Below are 27,860 nucleotides of genomic sequence, written 5' to 3' on the forward strand. Positions count from 1 at the left end.
AATCACCTCAAATCCATTATGGGATGAGAGAAGGTAACATAAAATAGTTAGATGATATCTAACTATTTATCTGCATGTATTTTTTAAAAACTTGGTTTGTTTTTTTTTTCAGGATCTGGCAGGTTTTCAGAAATATCACTAATGTATCTCAATAACTACTATAATGACAAAAAGTTAGGAAAGTTGTATTCTGGACACACAAAAAAACTGATCCCAGACTTCCCATATGAGCTGTCATCTTTCTTTTTTTTTCCTACAAACGTATTTAAATTTTCTATAATTTCTGAGGTCTTAACACTTTCAAAATTTCTTCATTAGATGAAGACATTTCTACAAATATGGTGCCAGGTCTTAATTTTTGTAATGTTTCAGCTTTAAAATAATCTCAAGTGAAGCCAATATTAAAATTTACCTCTTGTATGCTCAAGTGTCTGCTACATGGTGGATGAATTTTCTCAGTCTCTAACTGTAATCAAGCATCTTACTTCGTGCGTTAATAGCTTGGTCCACTGGCCCAACAGGTGAGGTAATGCTAGCAGGAAAGACGGGAGACATCATCTGACAGTGAGGGCTATCTGCACAGCTGGTATGGAAGAAGTTTACCTCTTCAGACAAATTTGTCATTTCTTTCCCACTTCACATAAAAACCTTGAGGTTTAGAACTAGGAATATTTTTAAAGTTTTGGGACAACTTTATTCACCTCATCAAATGGCTGGGTGGAATAAGTATGCCACAGTAGAAGTAATAATCCATCAGACCTAAAAATCAGAGACGCCGATCACGTCAGGGTCTCCAATGCATGTGAGTTTCATACGAATCCTGAAAACTTTCAGGAAACAGAAGCTGTACAGCATGAAAACTGAACAACAGAAAGACCCTCAATCTAGCTAGAGTTCTATGCGCAGGTGATTTTTTTTTGCATGATTCATGTGAATTCCCATTCCATAATGAGCTTTAAAACATGAGTCCATTATAAGAAAACCCACTCCATTGGTAGTGAGAAATTTGCTTCTTGAAAAATTCATATTGCTATGCATCAACCTTCATTCATATTTTTTAGCTTAGTTAATATGAGTTAATATCTTAGGAAAATTCTTATTTTACTCTTGGTGCCTTCATTTTACCTAACAGTTAAATGCAATTGGTGCTGGCCCTGATTCACTTATTATTTAAAAATACCTCAATAAGCCACTTAACACATACATACACTTCTTTCAGTGTGTCATCTCTAATGGTCCTTTCAAAACACACTCATCTACTGAGGCACTTAATCTGCTGGTTCTTTCATTTTTCTGGCAGTTGAACCATCCTTTACTTAATGAGTTGTAGCGTCAGGGCATCTCCGTGGTTGGGGGAGCACCTGATTTGCCTACTTCTGCCTGCAACACCATTGGCAGAAACCATTTAAACTCAAAAGGGTCTGTGCCACATGGCGTGTAATTCATGTAGTGGTGCCAGGAGCACCCATGTCTTTTTGGTAATCCTCTCTTTGACATGAATACACTTATAATTTTCATTTTGAGTTGACAGTAAAGGAAAATTTTATTGTGGCAGGACAAACTCACGCTTTCAGCTCCAGATGCTCAACAAGGACCAGTGTGGGACCATTTTTAAGATTTCTGACTCAGCACTTAAAACCTACCAACACCCGAGCATGCCCTAAACGTGGTCATGGGCTCTGCTACACCAGAGATGTTCAAGCAGAGCTGAACCCCTGTGTGTCAGGGACTCTGCCGAAAAGACAGGGAAATCAGAAAACCTGACACTTATTTTCCAGCTCTGTGACTACACGCTTTGAAAATCACTCAGATTAATATTAAGCCTTACCTAGGCTCCTCTGATTAAGACCCATGAAGAATGCACTATTCCAAAATCTGTAAAAAAAAAAAAAAAAAAAATTAGCAGCTGTTTGTTCTGGGTCTGAAAATATGTACCAGTCAAAATTACGCAGTTAGGACAAAACTTTCCTATTTTCTCTTCCCTGGTGGCACAATTGTTCATTTTTCCACGAATGCCACCATAGTTCTCTTAAACCTTTTTTTGCTTGACAGAACCTCTGGATCTTAGTTATATGCACAGTTTATCCGGTAACCCACTCAATAATTTTGTTGGCCTCTCCAGATCTATAGCAAAACACTGACTTTCCCATTTGGTGTTATCCTTTCTTGTTTTGTTTACATGACCTCATCCTATCTGAGAGGAATCCAGCTTTCAAAGCTTTCAAGGGGCACCTCCCTAGCATATTCTTGGATTTGGTCTGGACTGGGTTGTGTCTACGTGTTTCGTGTTGGATCTATGACTAATGTCTTCTCCCGTGGAATGTTCTGGGTAGGTGAGTTTCCTGGTCTTCGTGGATTTTCTACAATAAGCTTGATGTTACATGTTAAAAATGATTTCTTCATATAGATAGCCATTTATAAAAAATAAATGGATATCAAGTTTGTCAGGACAGAGTTAGGATTTTTGAATTTGGATAAAGTTTGTAGATTCACATAACAATTACTTCATTTTTCCCTTTTCCCCAAGATATGCCACAGAGGCAAAAGGTAGGGACGAGGATTGACTACGGATTTCCTACCACTGGAAAGAGTAAATCAGGCCACACTCACACAGCCCTGAGCTGGGACACGACACGCTCGGCACACCTGTGCAAATCCTTTATTAAAGCAACAACCAAAATACAGGATGGCTCACATGTTTTTTTTGCTTTTTTGCTGCTATATCAATTTAAATATTAGTCATTTGTTTATACCTTTAAATTATTCTTCAAAGGTGAACATTTATAGCTCACAAATCAACAGTTTGACATTTCCGCCCAGATACATTTTTCCATCTTATTTCCTGGCTTTAACAAAGAAATTCCAGAACCAGAGGAATAGCACGTCAAACGTTAAATGCCAGCATCTTCCGTGAGCATTGCTGGGGTGTCTGAGAGATACACTGAAGGTTTTAATTCCTCGTTAAATAAAAACAATTTATGCCAGAATATTCTTAGAACTATTTGCTTTCTGTTTTTACATTCTCTATGAGCTTCAGTTTCAACTGTGATATTCTAAGCATTAGTCCCCTTAAAAATGACATCTCTAAAAAATCTCAGTTAAAAATCATTATCACCCTCATACAACATTTTCTTGTATAACAGACACTCAGTCCTTCAGAAAGCAGAATAAGCAATTGTTTTTTTCGATTTTTTTCCCCACCACTGATTTGTTTAATTCAAACCTTGTTCATCACTGGTTTAACCCTAAGAGTCATTAGGAAGATGAACTTTGTTATCTACTAAAGGATTTTTAAATGAATAGGTGAATGTAAAAATGACTAATACCGTGAAGGTAACAGGTGCTCAAAACACGTGTGTGAATATACAACGAGATTTGCTGGCTATTTAAAGAGTACCAACGAATTAGTTTAAAAAGCAAGAACAGAAACCAGGATTATGATCTAAAGGGACTGCCAAAAGGGTACGTGAAGACAGGTACAGGGAAGTCGCTGAACTGCGCTGGGTATAAAGTAGAGTATCTGAAAGATAAGGTAAATGCTCCATTTTCTTACCCAATGAAACACTGGGAGGAAACCCCTGTTCACAGAACGACAGGGGCTGCCCTTCAAGAGTTTTAGCACTGGTACAACACTGAAATTCAACCTGCACACACAGGAGTCTGATCTGCCTTTTGAAATGGCTCGTCCGCTGGCTGGGATTGGGGTTTCTGTGGTTGAGTTAGTTTGTGTTGGCTGCACTACATTTAGAGGCTGTCTGTCCAAATCTTGCAAACATCCTTTCTGCCTAACATTTTCTTCACGAGCTAAACAGCTGAACAGCTCTGAGACCACCAATAGAGAACAATCCAAACATTAGATGAGAAATGTTACCAGCCCAGAGAATAAGTTACACAGCCATCCTTCAAGCCAAGTCTTTCCATCAAGTTGCTTTCTTATCTCACATTTGCCCTTCAAAGGAAGTCTGAACAACACGGGATGTCTACAATTAAAAATGAAACACACAATGAAAAAGATAAAGAAGGGAGGGATTCCAGACTCCACTGTGTGGGAGGCCAGGCCTTTTGGCTTGGTTTTGAAAAAAGAAACGCTCACCAGCAATCATTCTGGGTGTAATGACACAGCACAATAATGCTCAGGATGGGTAAGGACATTCAGTTATTTTCAGAGCGATTTCTATACATTATAGATGTCACATTTGGTTCCTAGAGATTTAGTCAAGTATTACTATTTCTTTTTGTCAAGTATGATACAAAAAGATGAGAATAGATATGCCCTAAAAATATGAAAATATATAAAACAAAACCATTATAAATTACATAGATTTGCAGTATAAAATTTTTTCCCATTTAGAATAAATACCATCCAAGTTTACAGATCATCTATGTGAATTAAATATGCACACATATCTGAATCATTTTCAGAACTTCAAGAAAAAAAATCGCTAGAGATATGACCAGATGACTCAGAAACCAGAAACTGCTTGCTTTTGAGAATAACGACCCAAGACCCAAAGGACATGGCTTGGGATTTAGTGCTAAGCTGTTAAAACTGCCCAAATGAGTCTGACGTGTGCATGTGAGCATACACACGTACACACACACACACGTTCACATGCAGCCATACTTTTATGAATTTCTATGAAGCTCAACAGTTTATCTTTGAAAAATCAGCCAAGTCATGAGATCTTCTCTGTTCCATATTCTAGCAGGAGAGCTTTTCTGTTCTGTAAAGAAGCTACAGGATGAACAGGAAGAGTGTGGCCTTTCTGGACAGAGAAATCTTCGTTGTAAGCCAGCCTCCTCTTTGGTTGGCTGTTATTCTATCAAGAGCTTTCTGATGCCTTAAAGAGGGGAAAGGTTTTGAAAAATCTATATAATCTCGCCAGTCTAAAGAAGCTAAAACCAACCTGAAAACATTCTTTGGTCACACGTTTCTGCTCCTGCTTCATAAAAAATCTGCCCGTTTTTAACTTTCTATCCCTAATCAGTGTGTAGATGGGAGAGATGCCTTTTCCTGTAATTTCCACGTGGAAATGTGCACATGGGTTTCGGTGGAGGGAGAACTGGACAGAATGGGAAAAGGTTCATGCAGTGTCACAAGATGAGTGTTGGCCCCTGTTGTCGCTTTGGGCGTACAGATCCATGGTAAGAATCTGCTGACCTCCATGACAAGTGGAAAATTCTAAGAGGCGGAGATAAAACTCTTCTGCAACCAAATACAGAAAACCCTTGTCCAGAGAGTGCAAGTGGGAGGTCAAGGTTTCTCTCGATTGTTCACTACTCACTTTTTATGTGACCACCCAAGACACTCCTAACTGATGGCAATGGGTCACTTGAGGCCAAGAGGACTCTGATCCAACTCTGAGTCTTGTCAGACCACCTGTCACACCGGTTATCTATACATAGAGAAACCCCTGAAGCCAAACCCTCTGCCCTCAGCTACGGATTCAGACGCTTTTGCTGTGAAGGTTGGCAGCAAGAGCATCTAACCTCACGTGCCCATTTCTGCTCCCAAGACTGCTTGTCTCCTGCAAGGGGGGCCATCACACACTTTCCATAAAACTCTAAATGTCTGAGCCGCATGGGATCTGGGGACCCATCAAGTACCACCTCCGTGTGTGTCAGATGAGAAAGATTAAACCCAGGGGGGTGTCGAAGGTCACTTATCCAGATAGCGAGAGAGTGAGGACTAAACATCAGGTCTGCTCTCACATCCATGTGGCCCAGGGAACCTCCATGGAAACCGTGATGTGGCCGTGACCTTCAAGACGACTTCAAGGTTATGGTTCCCCTGCTCATACATGGAAATGGACCAATACCTCTCATTCTTCCCACGATGACATCTAAACTGCAGACGCTGCCCTAATGATTTTGGGTTTTGAGTTTTTGAAACCGATTCTCTTGATTTGCATCAGTACTAGCTTTCAGCGTAGAGAAGATTAGAGGAAACAGAGAGGAAAGTGAAAAAGCTTTCGAGTAACTGTGGAGGAGGGCCAGGTGATTCTGCGGGAGAGGGGACCACCTAGATGGAGCTCGAGCCCGTCCGGTCTGTCCCTCTGCCAGGGAAGGACCGGAGGCCCCACCTGCCCAAAGCCTGCGGTGGTTACTGGCACTGTCAGACGAGACGCTAGCCTTTGGGTGACTAATTTTGCCGTTTCTGTAACATCATTCTGCCGCACATACAACTGCTTTCTTGTGGGACAAAATTAATTCAAGAATTCTGGTGTGAAATCTGATGCCATCACCCTAACCTTTCACTCTCCCCTTCAAGGACGGACGAGCTAGCCCTGCAGTTCAGAGAAGTGGGCCTGGCTAGGCAACCCCACGGACCCTCACACTCGCTGCCCCAAACCAAGCGTCTGGGTCCCCGGACGGCCCCTGGCGGCCCTCGAGGGAGGCCCACATTCTACACCTACACGGATTCCTCAGATGCCTCTGTCTCTGGAAGCAACATGCGTTCCAGATCAAGCAGCAGCCTTGTTTGGAGGATGACGTTACTTAAACATAAAAACAGCACTTTTCATGGACAGTTTGGGCAAATTCAAGTTTACAGTGTCCCTGCAACCTCAGCTGAGCTCACCCAAAGGCTCTCAGAATCAGACAGGCAACACATTTTTATTTGGCTATTAAAGTGCTATCCCGGGCAAGGTTTTTTGTTTTTCTCAGTTTCACAACAGCAGCTTCATTGGAAACAAACAAAAAAAAAGCGATGGATGGAGACAGGCCTGGGAAATGACAAAAATCATGAGGCTGGTAACTGCTTTGGAACATTACAGATGCCTTGTGGGTATCAGCCCTGACACCAAAGCCTCCGAGGTAAAAGTTTGGCGGGGGGTGGAGAGAAATAAGGACAAAGTGGCAAAGGGGACGAAACCAGAAGGAACGATTAGCATTCGTATCACAACGACTCGGTTATAGGGGAACAGGGAAGGGGGTTAAAACTGAGAAGAAAGTGCAACAGACCCACGGACGTGCAGTTGCTCATGTAGCAGACCTATAATTTTTTAAAGGAAAAGCGCTGCAGTGTGCATTGGACAGGGCTCTTGACCTCAGAGCCTCTCACACCAAAAGGGCATCAGCGATTAAGGTATCTGGCAGAGAAGAGCCTCTGAGCTTCGTGCCGCGCGCACAGACACCTGCCCAAGGTCGCCGGCTCTGCACCCTGCCGCTGCTGGCATCCTCTGTCGCGGGGCGCGGTCCGGGCAGACAGCATGCACACAGGCGCTCCCTTCTGAAGGGGCCTGGCTCCTACCTACGGGACAGGCGTCTCCGGTAAGGCTTAGCGGCGAGGGCGGACCGCGTCTGGCCCGGGGCGGGGGGGGCGGCCCTGATTCTCGGGGTGTGCATAGCTTCTCGGGGGGGGGGGTCTGTTAGACATGGCTTTCACAGACGACGCGGGCGTTCCTGTCGCACGCCCCGGCCGGCTCTGCGGCTTCCAGGAGACCTGGGGGCAGGACACGGTCCGGCACCTCGACGGGCGTGGGCTCCTCGGAGGTCAGCGCCGCGGACGTGACATCGGTGGACGGCGCCGCGGACTCGGGGGAGCGCTCGGCCGATGGCTCGGTGTCCTCGTCTCTGGCCTCGAGGGGCCCCCCGTCCCGGTCATCCGTGGGCTCCCTCTGGGCCTGGGGGTGCACGGACACCTCGATGGCAATCTGCTGGGGCTGCTCGTGCAGCGACGAGGCGTCCGAGTCAGCGGTGGGCGACTCGCTCCGCTGCAGGGCGGCGGGGATGGTGTAGACCTCGTCCCCGGTGGCGGCCTCCTGGCCCTCAGGCGCCGGGCGCACGAAGTGCTGGCCCTGCTCCTCCAGCCCCACCACCTCCATGAGCTCCTCCACGATGGTCCTGCAGTTCATGATGAGCGGGGGCAGCGGCACGCTGCGGGCCAGCTCCTCGATGTAGCGGGCGAACTCCATGGTCTTGAACTGTGTGACCTTGGCCAGCTCCAGCGTCTTGGCCGAGGTGATGATGGGGATGCGCTTGGCGATCTCGAAGGCCTTCTGCAGCTTCTCGGCGCCCTCCGTGCGGAAGAACTCGTTGATGGCCTTCTCGGTCTTCTTCAGGTGGCTGTTCATCATGCAGAGGCGGGTGATGTTGAGGACCAGCACCACGGCGAAGGCCACCAGGCACACCACCATGTAGTACACGCCCATGTCCCCCGATGTGAAGACCACCCTCAGCGTCACCGTGTTGTTCACGGTGCCGTGGATGTTGGCGGCCACACATGTGTACCGACCTCGGTCCGTGAAGGACACCTTGGTGATGTTCAGGAGGCCGTCGTGCATCTGCCACTTTCCTGCAGGAGGAAGAGGACAGAGTCAGCCGGGCCCTCCGCTCCCTGCAGCCACTGCCCCGCACGTCGCTGCGTGCATCTCCCACCACCGTGTCTGCCACTGCCGACGGCGCCCACGGCGAATGCCGACCTCGCCAGACGGTGACAGTGTTAGCTCGCCTAATCCGCACAACCTGGGGAGGAGCTACCAGCACCAGCCCATTTTACAGTATGGGGAAACTGAGGCACAGGTCCACTAAGCCACCTCCCCAGGGCGCCAGTTTGGAAGCAGTTGAGCTAGACGTGAACTCGAGCCCAAGAGGCTGTCCTCTTAACACCAAATCATACTGTGTGATTCCACATCCTAGAGGAAAATTAGAAAAATAAACAGTATGGAAAATACTTGCTCTTACTAGAGAATTCCTTAATGTAGCATCTGATTTTCTAGCCTGCCTGCGAGCATGGCTCTACAGAATATATATGTTCATTGGAGAGTTTTAATACTTTTCAGAAGATAAAGTACTTTAGGATCAACATAAAAACTGGAGTAAATCAATTAAATTGTAATTGTTCTCCTGGGTTTCTCATATTTGAGATTGAAGTAGTCCTGGTATGACCTCGGTTGATGGAAACATAAATAATTAATTTTGAGAAGCTACAATGAACTATGTCACTTACAGTTACAAGCTAACGCTGTGGAGATTCAGAGGCTGGGTGTGAATAAGCAACAATTTGGTTTCGCTTTGCAAATAAATCATAGACTCATCAGGTTAAAACCAGGCCTCACATAATGGAGAATGCACGTTGAAAAGCATTGTAATAGATAAGAATTCTACCGCTCTCTGGCCTGGAAAGGATCGTTGCCCTGGGAATGAGGTTCTTAATCTGAATTAATCTTTGCTAGGGATTAATCCTTAGTCTGCCTGCGTACCCGCAGGTCAGAGGACCCCGGGAAACGTGATCCTAGCTTTGCCTTCCAGGTCTTGGGTCTGAGCCTTTCTGAAAACCCTCCACCTCCCTAGACTGTCCTGTAGAGAGAGAAGGGTCCCGGTCCGGCCTCGGGGGAGTTCTGAGGAGCAGGAAGATCTTTCTGCGTAAAAGCACTTGCGTCCCCAAGTAAGCCAGAGGCCTCTCCTGAGAGATGCGGCAACTTAGCGTGTAGTTTCCTTTTAAGGGTGTATTATCGCTTTGTAGTTTTGCTTGTTTCATCCCCTTCTGGCAGTAACTTAATTATAATTAAAGTCTGATATTTCCCCAAAGCAACAAGCAATGGTTTTTTAAAAAAAGAAGAAATTTGTGAGCACCAACGTGACCAGGGTCTCCAGGGACTGTGGGATGAGACAGCAGACGCCCCTGTTATTCCAGGTCCTCTGCTCCAAGGACCATCCTTCGGGAGGCTGGCCGGAGCCGTGGGGGCCGTCGGGGACCTGCAGCCCCTCCTCCCGCTGGCCTGGGGAGCCTGGCAGGAAGCCTCTTGTAGATGCTGTCACATTCCTCTGCTTTCTGAAGGAACATCTGTGAAGAGTGGTTCCTGGTGTCCCCAAGTACCCTGCGTCTAATAATTCAGCCAGTGTACTTTCCCAAGAGTAGGAAACACTGGTTTGGGAAATCTAGCGAATTTCCGTCTCTTGTGAACGTGTATGAACAGACCAACCTAGCGCCCGGCCTGTAAAATCTTCTCTCGTCCAGATGGGCAGAGGCAAGCCTCCCACCCTGTCCGTTCGTTCCCGAACATGAGACTTGATACTTCAGTGGCAGATTTATCCAAATAGAGAATAATTTGAGCAAGGGAAATGATCAACTTGTTTTCTTAAAATGTGCATGTTTCATCAAACCACACTACAGCAGGCATAGAAAAAAATAACAACTCTGGTTGCTTGAAAGCTTATTATAGATGTGGAAGGTACTGGGTTCCAGAGAATTACAGACTCTACCTATAGGAGTTTCTCATACTGATTGTTGGAAAACAACAGGAAATAGGAAGGGAGAAGGTGAGAAGGTGAGGTTATTTGTATGAGGGACAGTTAGGACCAATGTGTCCACCTCCTAACCTCCCACCCTCGCTCCCTCTGTGGAGGAATTATTATCTACAAATTCAAGGACAGGGTAGGGGGACCCAGGGTGTGGAGGAAGAGCAGAAAAGAGTGCTGAACTCAGAAGGCAGGCACCTGACGGTAACATAAACAAGCTCTCTCCCCACACCTAGGCAAGGCGCTCAGGGACAACTGCACCTAATTGTGATAGAAAAGTGAAGTGCAGAAATGCACACCAGTTACAAGATACCAACAGTTTCCTCTACCGACTATTCAAAGGGTTTCTGAACTTGGATTTTATAGTTATCTTTAGGCATGTTTTTAATCGTCTATTGATGTATATTTATCTATCCTGGACCCAAGCGATTCAAAGCAGATACCGACTCAGACACTCCAGAAGTTCCCTGTCACACGGTCAAAACAGGCACAGGCCGGAATCAAACACAATTAGGTGACACTTGTTGTTCGTTCTGGGGAAACCAGTGAGACGTAGAGTGCATAAATTATTAGTTTGGCACGTATTCTGCTTCTTAGCCCAGGGCACTGGGTCCTTGGACAAACATCTATCATATACCTTATCCAATAATTAACCTCGTTTGTTCCGGAAGCCCGAAGCCCAGCCATGAATCTGCGAAGTGACTATATTTGCCTAACGATAAACCGCAACAATGAATCACATATGATTATCCTGAAACAGGCAGGTATTACCCCTAATAGGAGCTGTGACACTGTAGTTAAATAACTGAGACCCATCTCTCTGCCAGCAAGTCCCTGTTTCGGGTCCACAACAAGGACACCAAGACATCCCTCTCTTCAGGGTTCAGTCCTTCACTATATTTCTCTTGAAACAAAACACATACCACATTTACTTTATGGATTAAGGTAATATTAATGCTGCTTAGGCTTCTCAGGTACAACGAGGTAAAGTGAATGTGTGACCTGGACTAAACATTCTTTTGCCAGATCTCAAAGTGAGTCTTGGGAAGCCAACACCTACACCCACACACACACACTCATTCTGATGACAGAAGATTCTGACCTCAAAGGTGATGTATGTCCGTGTCACGTCCTGTTTAAAGGCTGATACATTCTTTCCTTCCTAGGAACTAAGACTCTAAATACTTCCTCTCAGCCTCAGCATGACCTTGGATTAGCGAGAAATAAAGATTTCTGCATGTTCTCCTGCTGTATGCAGCCCCGAACACTATGAACCCCACCCTGGGGGTCCTCCCACATCAGCAGGGGCCCAGGCTCATGGAGAATCACTGGCAGCTGCCCCACTAGGATGGTCTCAAGAACACTCCTGGGCCACGTGTTGCCTTTCTCCTTAGTCTGTAAATACCTTGTCCTGAGACCCAGCCTGGAAGGTCTGACTTCAGCCGTCAGGAGGTCGAGGGAATAAAAAGGGCCACAGTGACTGTCACACGGACCTGCAGAACCAGCCACCTGGGGCGGGGACGCTCGGTGCTGCTGCTCCAGAGATGATTTTAAAATGGAGTTGAGCAGGGATGTCACAACCACGTGCTGAATTCTCACGAAGCTGCATCACTTCAGCACAAGTAAACACCTAAAATGTGAGCCGCTGATGCTGAGTCACTTCAACAGGCAATGGTTTTGGAGGAAATGCACAACTAAAAGATCCTGCACGCCGCAACTAAGAGATCCTGCACGTCCCAACGAAGATCCCACATGCCACAACTAAGACCCGGCGCAGCCAAATAAGTGAATAAAAATTTTTTTTTTTTTTTAAAGGCAGATGTTGAGCCATCACTTTCTAATACCAAAGATTCTGTGTCAAATGTTTCCCTGACAGATTGGTTCAAGATGGCCAACTAGAAGGACGTGTGCTCACTCCCTCTTGCGAGAGCACTGGAATCACAACTAACTGTTGAACAATCATCGACAGGACACTGGAACTCACCAGAAAAGATACCCCACCTCCAAAGACAAAGGAGAAGTCGCAATGAGATGGTAGGAGGGGCGCAATCACAGTAAAATCAAATCCCATAACTGTTGGGTGGGTGACTCACAGACTGGAGAACACTTATACCACAGAAGTCCACCCACTGAAGTGAAGGTTCTGAGCCCCACGTCAGGCTTCCCAACCTGGGGGGTCAGGCTTCCCAACGTGGGGGTCTGGCAACGGGAGGAGGAATTCCTAGAGAATCAGACTTTGAAACCTAGTGGGATTTGACTGCAGGACTCCGACAGGACTGGAGGAAACAGAGACTCCACTCCTGGAGGGCACACACAAAGTAGTGTGTGCATGGGGACACAGGGGAAGGAGCAGTTACCCCATAGGAGACTGAACCAGACCTACCTGCTAGTGTCGGAGGGTTTCCTGCAGAGGCGGGGGGTGGCTCTGGCTCACCATGACGACAAGGACACTGGCAGCAGAAGTCCTGGGAAGTACTCCTTGGCGTGAGCCCTCCTGGAGTCTGCCATTAGCCCCACCAAAGAGCCCGGGTAGGCTCCAGTGTTGGGTTGCCTTGGGCCAAACAAACAACAGGGAGGGAACCCAGCCCCACTCATCAGCAGACAAGCAGATTAAAGTTTTACTGAGCTCTGCCCACCAGAGCAACAACCAGCTCTACCCACCACCAGTCCCTCCCATCAGGAAACTTGCACAAGCCTCTTAGATAGCCTCACCCACCAGAGGGCAGACAGCAGAGGCAAGAAGAACTACAACCCTACAGCCTGTGGAACGAAAACCACATTAACAGAAAGACAGACATGATGAAAAGGCAGAGGACTATGTACCAGATGAAGGAACAAGATAAAACCCTAGAAAAACAATTAAAGGAAGTGGAGATAGGCAACCTTCCAGAAAAAGAATTCAGAATAATGATAGTGAAGATGATTCAGGACCTCAGAAAAAGAATGGAGGCAAAGATCGAGAAGATGCCAGAAATGTTTAACAAAGACCTAGAAGAAGTAAAGAACAAACAAACAGAGATGAACATTACAATAACTGAAATGAAAAATACACTAGAAGGAATCAATAGCAGAATAACTGAGGCAGAAGAACGGATAAGTGACCTGGAAGACAGAATGGTGGAATTCACTGCCGTGGAACATAATAAAGAAAAAAGAATGAAAAGAAATGAAGACAGCCTAAGAGACCTCTGGGACAACATTAAATGCACCAACATTTGCATTATAGGGGTCCCAGAAGGAGAAGAGAGAGGGAAAGGACCCAAGAAAGTATTTGAAGAGATTACAGTTGAAAACTTCCCTAACATGGGAAAGGAAATAGCCATCCAAGTCCAGGAAGTGCAGAGAGTCCCATACAGGGTAAACCCAAGGAGAAACACGCCGACACACATAGTTGTCAAACTGGCAAAAATTAAAGACAAAGCAAAATTATTAAAAGCAACAGAGGAAAAATGACAAATAATATACAAGGGAACTACCATAAGGTTAACAGCTGATTTCTCAGCTGAAACTCTATAAGCCAGAATGGAGTGGCACGATATATTTAAAGTGATGAAAGGGAAGAAACTACAACCAAGATTACTCTACTTAGCAAGCGTCTCATTCAGATTCAACGGAGAAATCAAAACCTTTACAGACAAACAAAAGCTAAGAGAATTCAGCACCCCCAAACCAGCTCTACAACAAATGCTAAAGGAACTTCTCTAAGTGGGAAACACAAGAGAAGAAAAGGAACTACAAAAACAAACCCAAAACAATTAAGAGAATGGTAATAGGAACATACATGTTGATAATTACCTTAAATGTGGATGGATTAAATGCTCCAACCAAAAGACACAGGCTTGCTGAATGGATACAAAAACAAGACCCATATATATGCTGCCTACAAGAGACCCACTTCAGACCTAGGGACACATACAGACTGAAAGTGAGGGGAGAGAAAAAGATATTCCATGCAAGTGGGAATCAAAAGAAAGCTGGAGTAGCAATACTGATATCAGATAAAATAGACTTTAAAATAAAGAATGTTACAAGACACAAGGAGGACACTACATAATGATCAAGGGATCAATCCAAGAAGAAGATATAACAATTAAAAACATATATGCACCCAACATAGGAGCACCTCACTACATAAGGCAACTGCTGAAAGCTATAAAAGAGGAAATCGACAGTAACACAATAATAGTGGGGGACTTTAACACCTCACTTACACGAAAGGACAGATCATCCAGAGAGAAAATTAATAAGGAAACACAAGCTTTAAATGACACAATAGACCAGATAGATTTAATTGATATTTATAGGACATTCCATCCAAAAACAGCAGATTACACTTTCTTCTCAAGTGTGCACGGAACATTCTCCAGGATAGATCACATCTTGGGTCACAAATCAAGCCTCAGTAAAGTTGAGAAAATTGAAATCATATCAAGCATCTTTTCTGACCACAATGCCATGAGACTAGATATCAGTTACAGGGAAAAAAACATAAAAAACACAAACACACGGAGGCTAAACAATACGTTACTAAATAACCAAGAGATCACTGAAGAAATCAAAGAAGAAATAAAAAAATACCTAGAGACAAACGACAATGAAAACAGGATGATCCAAAACGTATGGGATGCAGCAAAAGCAGTTGTAAGAGGGAAGTTTATAGCAATACAAGCCTACCTCAACAAACAAACATCTCAAATAAACAATCTAACTTACACCTAAAGGAACTAGAGAAAGAAGAACACACAAAACCCAAAGTTAGTAGAAGGAAAGAAATCATAAAGATCAGAACAGAAAAAAATGAAACAGAAACAAAGAAAACAATAGCAAAGATCAATAAAACTAAAAGCTGGTTCTTTGAGAAGATAAACAAAATTGATAAACCATTAGCCAGACTCATCAAGAAAAAGAGGGAGAGGACTCAAATCAATAAAATTAGAAATGAAAAAGGAGAAGTTACAACAGACACCACAGAAATACAAAGCATCCTAAGAGACTACTACAAGCAACTCTATGCCAATAAAATGGACAACCTGGAAGAAATGGACAAATTCTTAGAAAGGTATAACCTTCCAAGACTGAACCAGGAAGAAATAGAAAATATGAACAGACCAATCACAAGTAATGAAATTGAAACTGTGATTAAAAATCTTCCAACAAACAAAAGTCCAGCACCAGATGGCTTCACAGGTGAATTCTATCAAACATTTAGAGAACAGCTAACACCCATTCTTCTCAAACTCTTCCAAAAAATTGCAGAGGAGGGAACACTCCCAAACTCATTCTATGAGGCCACCATCACCCTGATACCAAAACCAGACAAAGATACTACAAAAAAAGACAATTACAGACCAATATCACTGATGAATATAGATGCAAAAATCCTCAACAAAATACTAGCAAACAGAATCCAACAACAAATTAAAAGGATCATACACCATGATCAAGTGGGATTTATCCCAGGGATGCAAGGATTCTTCAGTATGAGTAAATCAATCAATGTGACACACCATATTAACAAATTGAAGAATAAAAACCATATGATCATCTCAATAGATGCAGAAAAAGCTTTTGACAGAATTCAACACCCATTTATGATAAAAACTCTCCAGAAAGTGAGGATAGAGGGAACCTACCTCAACATAATAAAGGCCATATATGACAAACCCACAGCAAACTTCATTCTCAATGGTGAAAAACTGAAAGCCTTTCCTCTAAGATCAGGAACAAGACAAGCATGTCCACTCTCGTCACTATTATTCAACATAGTTTAGAAATCCTAGCCACGGCAATCAGAGAAGAAAAAGAAATAGAAGGAATACAAATTGGAAAAAAAGAAGTAAAACTGTCACTGTTTGCAGATGACATGATACTATACACAGAGAATCCTAAAGATGCCACCAGAAAACTCCTAGAACTAATCAATGAATTTGGTAAAGGTTCAGGATACAAAATTAATGCACAGAAATCTTTTGCATTCCTATACACTAACAACGAAAGGTCAGAAAGAGAAATTAAGGAAACAATCCCCTTCACCACTGCAACAAAAAGAATAAAATACCTAGGAATAAACCTACCTAAGGAGGTAAAAGACCTGTACTCAGAAAACTATAAGACACTGAAGAAACAAATCAAAGATGACACAAACAGATGGAGGGATATACCATGTTCTTGGATTGGAAGAATCAATATTGTGAAAATGACTATACTACCCAAAGCAATCTACAGATTCAATGCAATCCCTATCAAATTACCAATGTCATTTTTTACAGAAGTAGAACAAAATATCTTAAAATTTGTATGGAGACACAAAAGACCCCGAATAGCCAAAGCAATCTTGAGGGAAAAAAATGGAGCTGGAGGAATCAGGCTCCCGGACTTCAGACTATACTACAAGCTACAGTCATCAAGACAGTGTGGTACTGGCACAAAAACAGAAATATAGATCAATGGAACAGGACAGAAAGCCCAGAGATAAACCCACGCACCTATGGTCACCTTATCTTTGATAAAGGAGGCAAGACTATACAATGGAGAAAAGACAGCCTCTTCAATAAGTGGTGCTGGGAAAACTGGACAGCTACATGTAAAAGAATGAAATTAGAACACTCCCTAACACCATACACAAAAATAAACTCAAAATAGATTAGAGACCTAAATGTAAGACTGGACACTATAAAACTCTTAGAGGAAAACATAGGAAGAACACTCTTTGACATAAATCACAGCGAGATCTTTTTTGATCCACCTCCTAGAGTAATGGAAATAAAAACAAAAGTAAACAAATGGGACCTAATGAGACTTAAAAGCTTTTGCACAGCAAAGGAAACCATAAACAAGATGAAAAAACAACCCTGAGAATGGGAGAAAACATTTGCAAACGAATCAACATACAAAGGATTAATCTCCAAAATATATAAACAGCTCATGCAGCTCAATATTAAAAGAACAAACAACCCAATCACAAAATGGGCAGAAGACCTAGACATTTCTCCAAAGAAGACATACAGATGGCCAAGAGGCACATGAAAAGCTGCTCAACATCACTAATTATTAGAGAAATGCAAATCAAAACTACAATGAGGTATCACCTCACTCCTGTTAGAATGGGCATCATCAGAAAATCTACAAATAACAAATGCTGGAGAGGGTGTGGAGAAAAGGGAACCCTCTTGCACTGTTGGTGGGAATGTAAATTGATACAGCCACTATGGAGAACACTATGGAGGTTCCTTAAAAAACTAAAAATAGAATTACCATATGACGCAGCAATCCCACTACTGGGCATATACCCAGAGAAAACCATAACTGAAAGAGACACATGCACCCCAGTGTTCATTGCAGCACTATTTACAGTAGCCAGGACATGGAAGCAACCTAATTGCCCACTGACAGACAAACGGATAAAGATGTGGTACATATATACAATGGAATATTACTCAGCCATAGAAAGGAACGAAATTGGGTCATTTGTAGAGCCGTGGATGGACCTAGAGACTGTCATACAGAGTGAAGTAAGTCAGAAAGAGAAAAACAAATATCGTATATTAACGCATATATGTGGAACCTAGAAAAACGGTACAGATGAACTGGTTTGCAGGGCAGAAATAGAGACACAGATGTAGAGAACAAACGTATGGACACCAAGGGGGGAAAGTGGGGGGAGGGTGGTGGTGGTGGGATGAATTGGGAGATTGGGATTGACATATATACACTAATATGTTTAAAATAGATAACTAGTAAGAACCTGCTGTATAAAAAAGAAAATTAAAAACAACAACAAACCGCCTCCTTGACACTCGGGAGGGCAGTCCCCGGTTCCCGTCCTGTGCTCGGATGGGAGCTCCCCCTCTGCCCCTCGGGATGGCCTTCCCCATCCCATCCTCCCGCTCTGTCCTGACGCACGGCTGGAGGCTGACACCCCAGGAGACGGGCCGTGCGGCTCTCGGGCATCCTTCACGGTCTCCCCGGATACTCCAGGCACGAGAGGCCCATGTGGAAATCTCCCCCATGTGAACTGGGGCATCGCCTTTGCAAAGACAAACGCTAACAGAGGTTCGCTTGTAGCTGAACCATGCTGAGTGCTGCGCTGCGTGACGAAGCTGACGTCTTTAGAAGGACAGCGGTATTTTTTATCTTGTTCATGCATTCGGTCAACAAACATTACTGAATACACTGTCTGTCACCAGGCTCCCTGCCAGATGATGCAGCTACAAAGATGAGTAAGACATGACCCCCGGCTGCAGAAACCAGCGGGCCCCGAGAGGGCTGCAGACCCCCAGCCAAGCCGGGGCCTGGGGCGCGTGCCCTGTGCGCGGAGCGGGGACGGCAAGGGTGTTGCTCAGCGGGGGTGCGGTCCCCAGTGGGATGCGGGCGCAGGCAGAGCAGCAGGAGGAAGAGGAAGCACTTCCAAGGCCAGAGGGGGCAGCAGGGCCGGTGAGCAAAGGAGGGGCGCCCGGGTGCACTGCTGCAGCTCACAGACGTCGCGCACACCAAGGGGGGATGCACCACCTGCACACCCCCTGCTCTGACCCCTGGTTCAACCAGCAGAGGAAACCCCCAAGTCCAGACGAAGACGCCGGCAAGCGTGGGAATTTTAAATGAAGGAAAAGGTCATTTCCAGTCGGGGGGAAGAATACTGGGATAACTGACTACTCATCTGAAAGAAAATGAAGTTAAATTCCTAGTTTATGTGATACCTAAAAATAAATTCCAAGTACTCTAAACATAAAATGAAAAGTATAAAGTTAATAAAAGATATGAAAACATTTTTCTAACCTTGGGACCGGAAAGCTTTTTTCAACATTTCAAGAATCCCAGGGGCTTCCCTGGTGGCGCAGTGGTTGAGAATCTGCCTGCTAATGCAGGGAACACGGGTTCGAGCCCTGGTCTGGGAGGATCCCACATGCCGCGGAGCAACTAGGCCCGTGAGCCACAATTACTGAGCTTGCACGTCTGGAGCCCGTGCTCCGCAACGAGAGGGGTCACGATAGTGAGGCCTGCGCACCGCGATGAAGAGTGGCCCCCGCTTGCCACAACTTGAGAAAGCCCTCGCACAGAAACGAAGACCCAACACAGCCATAAATAAATTAAAAAAAAAAAAAAAAAAAAAGAATCCCAGAAACTCTAACAGAGAACCCTGATGGATAGGATTTCTCCCAAATTAAAAGTTTTACACTGTAACATCTGTTACACTAAAGTTGAGAGCAAATGAAAGAGTGGGAGAAAATTCTGGAATATTTGACAGACAAAGGCTTAATAACTACGAAACATAAAGAACTCCTATAAATCAAGACAAAGAACCCAAAAGGAAAAAAAAATGGGAAAGGAGACGGACGGAGAAGTCACAGAAAAAAGGAATGCAGGTAGTGTCTAAGTGCACAAAATCACTCGTGGTTAAATCATAATTAAATTTAAAGAGATTGAAGTAATTTTTAAAAACAGATGACTTTTCCACCTTGCAGAGCGCCAGAGGAAGGGGGGCCCTGATTATATAGTGTGTTGCTGGGAGGATGGGAAGGCAGATTGCAAGGCTGGGTTTTGGCATCGACCGAAGTGCAAGATGAATGGAGCCTGTGACCCACTTCTAGAACTCTTGAAACGCTTCAAATCAGGCAGGCCTAGATTGACTGGGAAAATATTAATGAGTGTAAGGAAATCAAGGTAGTGAAAAAAATCTCCTTGTCAGCATCTTTCTCCCCAGGGACACAGTTCTAGAGCCTTCCTCATGGCCTACATCCTCTGGGCGAAGCCGTCACCGGGGTCACAGGCCAGGAAGGCGGCTGACCTCATATCGCTGTGTCACTGCGGGGCCCAGGCACGTGGAGGGGAGTCACTGAGGGCGGCACGAGGTCATGTCGACAGAACTGGGTCAGGGGACCATCCAGCAACTAGAGAAGCAGGTCAGCGGCATCGCATGGCGACAGTTAAAACCCGTGCCACCAAGAAAGGCCACGGCACATGGGTTACTGTGACTTGACATGACAGATCAGGACGAACACTGGTGCCAACACCTTCCGACCAAATGACCGCTGGACAGAAACAGCAGCACCAACTCCTTCCTCCCGGAACCGAAGCATCACGAGAAAGGTGACAGCACACCCACAAGGATGCTGTAACTACAACTTCCCTCCAAACCCATCTCTGCCGAAATCCCCAATCTTTCCAGCAGTCCTGAGGATCGCTCAGCATTAAAAATTAACACCACGCCCCAATGAAAAGCTCTTAGAATTTCCCTCAAATTATTTATTAGAAGAAAAGGATTTCTCTTTTTCCTTGGAGACGTCTTTCCGTGAAAGTGTCAACAAGCTGATGTGTGGTTCGTCTACATTCCCGATAGGTGGTATGAGAACATTAAGCCTCTGTTCACAATGCCATTTAGACACGGAGGCCTTAAACTTTTCAAGGAGGGGAGTTCAGTCTGCTAAAACAAGGAGGTTGTTTTCCCGAAACCAACTTAAAACTTTTCAGGTGGTGAGAGTTCCAATAACGTTTATGCAAACAGAAAGGAAGTGCAACACTCACTTGAATGACACCGCACTGAATCCACACTCTTCAAATAAGAACGAAACATGCGCATGTGTCTATAAGCACGGGGTCTATTTTCCAACATGTGAAATAGAAGCTATTGAGAGGAAAGGACCCAAGCCTTTTTACAAAACAGAATTGAGAACAAATGGAGCTCCGCATGGCTGCACCTGTTATGGGGCTTCTGCAGGAGACGATAGCTCCCCGAAGCCACTGCAGAGACCCAGGTTAGAAACACTGCAAGCTGCAAGGGCTCCTGCGACACCACCCCCAGCCTCCCAAGCGGGCTCTTCGGATGGTCCTGGGGCAGCTCTACCAAGCTGCTTCCTACGTCATGTGGGACAGAGGTGGCCTGGGATCATCAGGGATTAGCTCAGCTCTCAGCTCAGGAAGGCTGGGGGGAGGGCGGGCTGTTCACAGCCTGCAGTTGTGCTTTGCTTCAAGGCATAAATAATATCTGAAGAGAACCCGTCTTTTCATTTCCTGGCAAAGGAAACATATGACCCTCCGGCTCATTCAGCCTGATAATCCCCATTTTTAAAAAAGTGCCAAGCACGTCACTCCATGCAGGCTGGCAAGAGTCTCTTCTGAGAGTGGGCATAGGTGGTCTTCTAAGAGCACGCTGCCCTGGGTGGATGGAAATAGCATCTCAGCCCTCACATCCTCATCTGAGAGGGATGGGGAAGGGTCTTCCCAGTGCTAAGACTAAAGCAGTCTGGGCTCACACCCCAAAGGGGCAGCAAAACTCATTAAAAAAACCCACTATAAATGGTGGTTCATCACCAGGCTGGCCCTCGACGTGACTCAATTTGGAAAATGAACCGAAGTACCACTTTTATGGAAAAATACATTATGGGTTCACACAAGTGACTTAACCGACTTTGGAATGATTCTTTAGCTGGCTGAGGACGCTTCTTCAGTTGAAACCAGGGTTTCTTCTCTTGGGCCGGCATTTTGCATCAGATAATTCTTTGTAGGGGGCTGTCTGTGCATTGCAGGATATTGAGAGCATCCCTGGCTTCCACCCTCCAGATGCCAGCAGCACATCTCCCCGGTCCTTCCCCTCCTGCCCCGGCTATGACAACCAAAAACACCTCCAGACTTGGCCGGTGTCCTCTGGGTGAGAGAACCAGTGGGTTAGGCAAAGGGAAAGCTCATCCTGTGCGTAATATACTCCGTAACATCCACACTCACTGCTCCGAGGCCTGGGCGCGTTGGAGGGCAGCGGGCCCCTTGCACGCGGAGGGGGGATGTGTCAGGGAGGGGATGTTGCTGGTGGAGGGGGGAGAGCCACTCTCGCCATCACATCCGTCACAGCGTTAACTCGAGCTTCTAAACAACACTTAAGGGATATAAATGTTTTTGGTCTTTACTGAATGTTTTTTTAAAAGGTTGAGAACTTGAGAGAGCGAATAAGAAATTGCCCAGAAAACTATTTCCTTTCTTTACAAAACACACCGTACTACGAAGCAGAGACAGACGCACTTGGGATCTTGACTGTGACAGCACAGGACACCGGTGATGTGACCGATGACGGTGGCAGCTGCCGTTTACTGATGGCTTGACACCAAGTTCCACGTACTGGACTGACATTTCATACATGACACAAATTGCACAGCCCTGCCTGGCGGTAAAATAGGATTATCTCTGCTTTACAGATAGGAAAACTGGCTCCGAAAAGTTGAGGAACTTGCTCAAAGAGATGCCATTGTGCTGTTCTGCTGAATTTGCAGTAATATATTTATAGTTACATAAATTTTGTCTAACGCCTTTTGAGGAGTTGATTTTTTAAATCTCAAATATGTAACATATTTAAGAGAAATTCAGTATAACACTTCCATAGGTTAATGCACTACTCCACGCTTCATCTGAGAGGCAAAGGATGATGTAAATTTAGTGCTGTGGGCGCTGACCCCCTCCTGGATATGTTGCAGGGGGTGATACACTCAGGCCTCAAGACGTGGCTGGCACAGTTTGTTGAGGCCCCCTTGCAGAAGGAGTTGAAAGCATCTCACGGGCTACTAAAAACATTTGCAAAGCAGAGGATAAAAACACAAGAGCCGTGTAAACTAAAGCAAAATTTATAACAATGAATTCCACAAAGGTCAAGTAGCTGTGAGACAACTGTGAACTTTGTACAGTTCAGCTCAGCTTACTTACGCTGTGCATGTTTATTTTCAGAGATAATTCTTAGTTATTTTTGGTGGCAGAATGCTACAGGGGAATGGAAAACAAATCCACAGGAAAGTCTAAAACCTCACCTGAAGGAAGAATTTCCAAGTTAATCGCTAACGAACCAGGCATGTTTACAAAGGCCTATGCCTTTTCCAAAGCTGACTTTTTTTTTTTTTTTTTAAATTTTTATTGGAGTCTAGTTGCTTTACAATGTTGTGTTAGTTTCTGCTGTACAGGAAAGTGAATCAGCTATACGTATACATACATCCCCTTTTTTAGATTTCCTTCCCATTTAGGTCACCACAGAGCACTGAGTAGAGTTCCCTGTGCTAAACAGTAGATTTTCATTAGTTATCTATTTTATACATAGTAGTGTGTATATGTCCATTCCAATCTCCCAATTCATCCTCCCCTCCCCTCCCCCCTTGGTAACCATAAGTTTGCCCTCTACATCTGGGTCTCTATTTCTGTAAAGCTGACTTTCTTGAAATGCTTCTTATTTATTCATCTGATAAAGGTGCCAATGTGCATTTCAATGGTTTAAAGTCAGAGTATGAAGCTACAGCAAAAACACACTGGATAATTGGTACCTGAAATAACAGGGAACCACTTTCTGGCACCTATATACTCCTAGTTACCTCTTGCAAAAGGAAAATTGAAAACAGGACATTTTGTGGCCATTTGTGGTTCCTTGTGTTATTGGACTTGTGGGTTATTTCTGTAACATGGTTGGTGGACCACCCCGAACGTGTCCTTTGGTGAACTCCAAAAAAAAAGTCTTCCTCCAGAAACAGCTCACACATTAGCCTCTCCTGACCTGTGGGAATGAAGTGACAACACGAGGGACACAAAGCGAAGCAGCCGCCGCTCCTGCCGGCGACAGGAAATAGCCGTCCCTTCTAGGACCCGCGGGGCTAGGCGCCAGGAACAGCCGTCTCACTTTCTCAGCACCCACCAGAAACGGAACTCCTCCTGGAACCGCAAAGCACACGTGGTGGGCAACTCGCCAGACGGCTCTGGACACACCTGGGTGTGTGCACGCCTCGCACGCAGGTCATGGCGGGGTCCTAACCCTGCTTCTCTGTGATGGTGACGGGGCTGGTGCAGGGACCATCCAGCCTCTCATCCACTCCGTCTGGTCAGAGGCTCTCACCACCCCTCGCCTGCCAACACCTGGAGGATGAGGCGGTGCTGGTGGGCACGGCGGGCACCACGCACCTGCTTCTCATCTGGATGCGTGAGCACCAAGGCCACCAAACCCTCACACTCACTGGAAGGACCAGAAACAAGGTGTGCAACGTGGTACAAGGGCTTAGTCAACGCGAGTGGTTGCTCATGGGAATTACACTCATTTTGTTTGGTTTCAGCAGTGGTCTACCGTGTACACAGGTAACATTCCAGGGTAGAAGCACCATTTTCCATGCTGTATCCATCACCTCCGTGTTGAGTTATTAACACTGCTGCATTTAAACCCCTAGCCAATCAGCCCAGAAACTGAAATCTACATCCGGGTTAGCACGTGGACACCTTCCTGTCAGAAATGGAGACTTAGAGACCATGGGTCCTCGAGGGGCACCACCACGCGCGTATTTTACGATGAGGATAAATGTTCTGCCGTTTCCTCTGTCTTGCCTGGTTGTTCCGAATGTTGCCCCGTGTTACTTGTGTCCTGAAATGACTGTTACTATGCACGGTAACTACCAAAGCTGAGCTGGAACATCAACTGCCAGGATCACGAGTTCTTTTAAAAACTCCACAGTGTGTCTTCCTTCCGAGGTTTTAGAACAGCCAACTGATTTCTCGGCACGGCCACCGGCTACAAACACGACCAGAGGGTTTTGATGCCCCGCCTTGCGCCCAGGCTCTGTCTCCGAGGCACTGGTGGCCACTCCTTCCTCCCCCGGCGCCCGTGGATGGAAGAGAAGTGAGCTCAGGGGACCCCGGCTCCACCAGCCTCCCAATGAGAGAAACGACATACAGGGACCACTTGCCAAGACTGGACCCACACCGTCAAGACTTCGCACAATCTCCCTGGCGGGGCCACTACGACTCCAAGGCAGCCCTCACAAAGCCACGGCTGAGGTCCAGGCCCCAGCCCCACTCTGTTCCCACGCTTCCCTCCTCTCCCGGATACAGGGCTCAGAGCCCCACCCTGGCTCTTTACACCCGGGACCACCTCTGCTCTGGGCCCATGGGAGCCGCAGGCTCGGTCTGGAGTCCCTGGTCCCCCGAGAATCCTCCCCGAGGCCCAGCCCAGCAGAAAGACCCCGTGGGGTCCAGGGACCTGCGTGTGCACACATTGCCATGGTTACCGCCCCTGCACAGGTGACGTCACTTCCTCCTGACCTGCAGCAGGAGGAAGGGGCCGTGCCGTCCCATCTGCCCACTGTCAGCATGGAAGGTCCGGACACAGCCACTTAATGACCACAGGACCGGGGAAAAGTCCCGTAAAAGAGGGGTTCGGACTGCACTGTCTCCAGGGTCCCTTCCAATGGGAAAGTTCTGCGGTCCCATCGTTTTACGTGGTGGGGAGGGAGTTCCCCTCTACCAGGTGAAGCATGCAAACACACACATGGTGTTTTCGTGACCATGATACTTTCACTAGAGGGGAGAAGCTGCAGGACGCTGCCTGACCTTGAACGGCCGTGTAAGGGGCAGTACAGGCAGTGAATGTCGGGGCACGACTGGGAGAAGCCTGGACTTGTCAGACACCCCATCACCTGGCACCTAAGGAGACAGAGTGTTAGCCTCTGGTCTTTTTTTTTTTAAGATTTTTTTGATGTGGACCATTTTTAAAGTCTTTATTGAACTTGTTACAATGTTGCTTCTGCTCTGTGTTTTTACTTTTTGGCCCCACAGGATACGGGATCTTAGCTCCCCAACCAGGGATCGAACCCGCACCCCCTGCATTGGAAGGTGAAGTCTTAATCGCTGGACCGCCAGGGAAGTCCCAGCCTCTGTTCTTTTTCAGAGCGATTAAGATAAAATGAGGAAAAGAGATTAGCAATGCAGGCCTTCCTGGGGCAGAGACTCTTCTAGGGGTTACAGGGCTGTGGGCTGGGAGGTACACGAGGGAAAGGGTGGCAGAAACGGAGCAGCTGCTAAGTCAGATCCGTGGTCCTTTCACCCTCACCCCCACCCGCCAGGTCATCACCGGAGATGCTCAGAAAGTACCTCCCGGGCCTTCAGGTCAATCAGTCAGGCTTGGTTCTCACACCTGAGATAGGAAGCATGTAGACTCCTGAGGACCCACGGTGCCCCCTCCGGCCTCAGTCCTTCCTGACGTGAGCTGGTACGTGGGAAGGGGATTTGCACCCTTTTGGCCAGAAACTCATTCATGAGAAGCCAAGCACTCCCCCTATGCCACGGGTTATTTCTCCCCCCCTGGCCAACAGTCTAGAAACTTCAGCCAGGTCCCCGGGAGCACACATGACCTCTGGCTGCTGGTGAGAAGCTGCACAGAGACCGCTCTCAAAAGACGCGGCCTTTAAACCCACAGCCCACGAGCTAAACTGACCTTTAACGACAGACAACTGCTACGATCCTTGAAACAAATGAAAACTCCCGTACAGACAGAACATATGCTTAAGGAAAATCCACTTTACATCCACCCCTACAATATTCTGTACGCGTTATACTGCAACGTTCCAAGAGGCCTTTTAAAAGACTCAAACACACATACAATACTTTCGTTACTGTAATACTTTCATTAGAGGGGAGGAGCTGCTTGCGTTTTGTCTTCTGAGTCAAGAGTGAAAGAATGAATTCATTACTGCTTTGAATCCTTAAGGATATTCACTTCTTGGATAGCTCTCTCTTGCCTTAGAAAAACAAGACAAAAGGAGATGCTGAAATGATCTGCATAAGAACAACGGACATTGAGGGCGCCGGCCCCCAAGGCCCTCCCCGTATTTTCTGCCACGGGACACAACTGGACAGCCTACCTGCCCCTCGGTTCTCGGTGTCCTCATGCAGCAGCTTGCCCACGGAGTTATACCACTTGAGCTGGGGCTCAGGGAGGCCATAAACACTACAGTTGATCAAGGCACTGTTCCCTTCCTTGACGATGATATGGTCGGTTCTGGCAATGACCACGGGCACTGAGCCCACGACCATGTCAGTGCCATTTAAAGTGCTGTTGGCCACACTCGTAGCAGTCGCCAGAGTGGACACTAGGATTAACAAGGGCACAGAAGGCAGAAAGCACCCAGGCAGAGGGCGCGCCACTCCGTCCATCTTCTTCGCTTGCTCTGTAAGGCAACAGAGCCGGTCGGCCAGGGGAGTCTTCTAGCAGACAACACCCTGCTCACGGCAGGCCAAGGGCCAAACCCGGCCTGGGTCCATGGAGTTGGCTCTGGATTAAGAACCTCTGTAAAGAAAAAACACGAACAAAAAAAACATGTAAATGTTAGCACCCATACTTTTAAAGGATTATTTATAAAATGTTAGAAACCCTGCTAAAGTACACATCTGTGTAATTTTTAAATAGCACACAAATTCAGAAGATGTTCCAAATATTCATGGAAATCGTGATGATACACGTCTGTTATTTTTGCTACTGAAACATATGACTCTTAGCAAGAACACGTTAACTTTGTACCACACGACTTCATGGGGCTCAAAAGCTGACCCCTGCTTCTTTCATCCCGCACCTCGAGGCCTCCTCCCATCCCTCACCTGTCCCCGTCGTGGACCCCGGTGGTGCACCTGGGTCCTCCTAACTAACTTCTCTCTGCTGGCTGAAATGAATTCCAGCTCCTGCAGTGTGCACCTGGGCTCTGCCACATCGCAAGGGCCCCCTCGAACCAGTGCGGTGTCCCCCTTACCCCCACCAGGACACCCCCTTCCCCTTTCAGGCAACTGCCCCGGCTCCTGGAGCTTCTGGGGGACCCTCACCACCCGCCCTCATCACTCACTGA

General features: G+C 46.2%; 1 protein-coding gene across 2 annotated transcripts in view; it reads right to left on the reverse strand.

Annotated features, from left to right (window-relative positions):
* Positions 1–6,596: 6,596 nt before the first annotated feature.
* Positions 6,597–27,860, reverse strand: part of MFAP3L (microfibril associated protein 3 like) — a 40,515-nt gene continuing 19,251 nt past the window's right edge. For both annotated transcript variants that reach the window (XM_057548101.1, XM_057548100.1), the window contains exons 2-3: positions 26,886–27,310; positions 6,597–8,296 (exon numbers count right to left, since the gene is read on the reverse strand). In XM_057548101.1, the coding sequence (XP_057404084.1) occupies positions 7,371–8,296; positions 26,886–27,177 (1,218 nt within the window). In that variant the 5' untranslated portion in view covers positions 27,178–27,310 and the 3' untranslated portion in view covers positions 6,597–7,370. The remainder of the gene's footprint in view (positions 8,297–26,885; positions 27,311–27,860) is intronic.

This window comes from Balaenoptera acutorostrata, chromosome 6 (assembly GCF_949987535.1).
Source record: "Balaenoptera acutorostrata chromosome 6, mBalAcu1.1, whole genome shotgun sequence".
Taxonomy (NCBI): Eukaryota; Metazoa; Chordata; class Mammalia; order Artiodactyla; family Balaenopteridae; genus Balaenoptera; species Balaenoptera acutorostrata.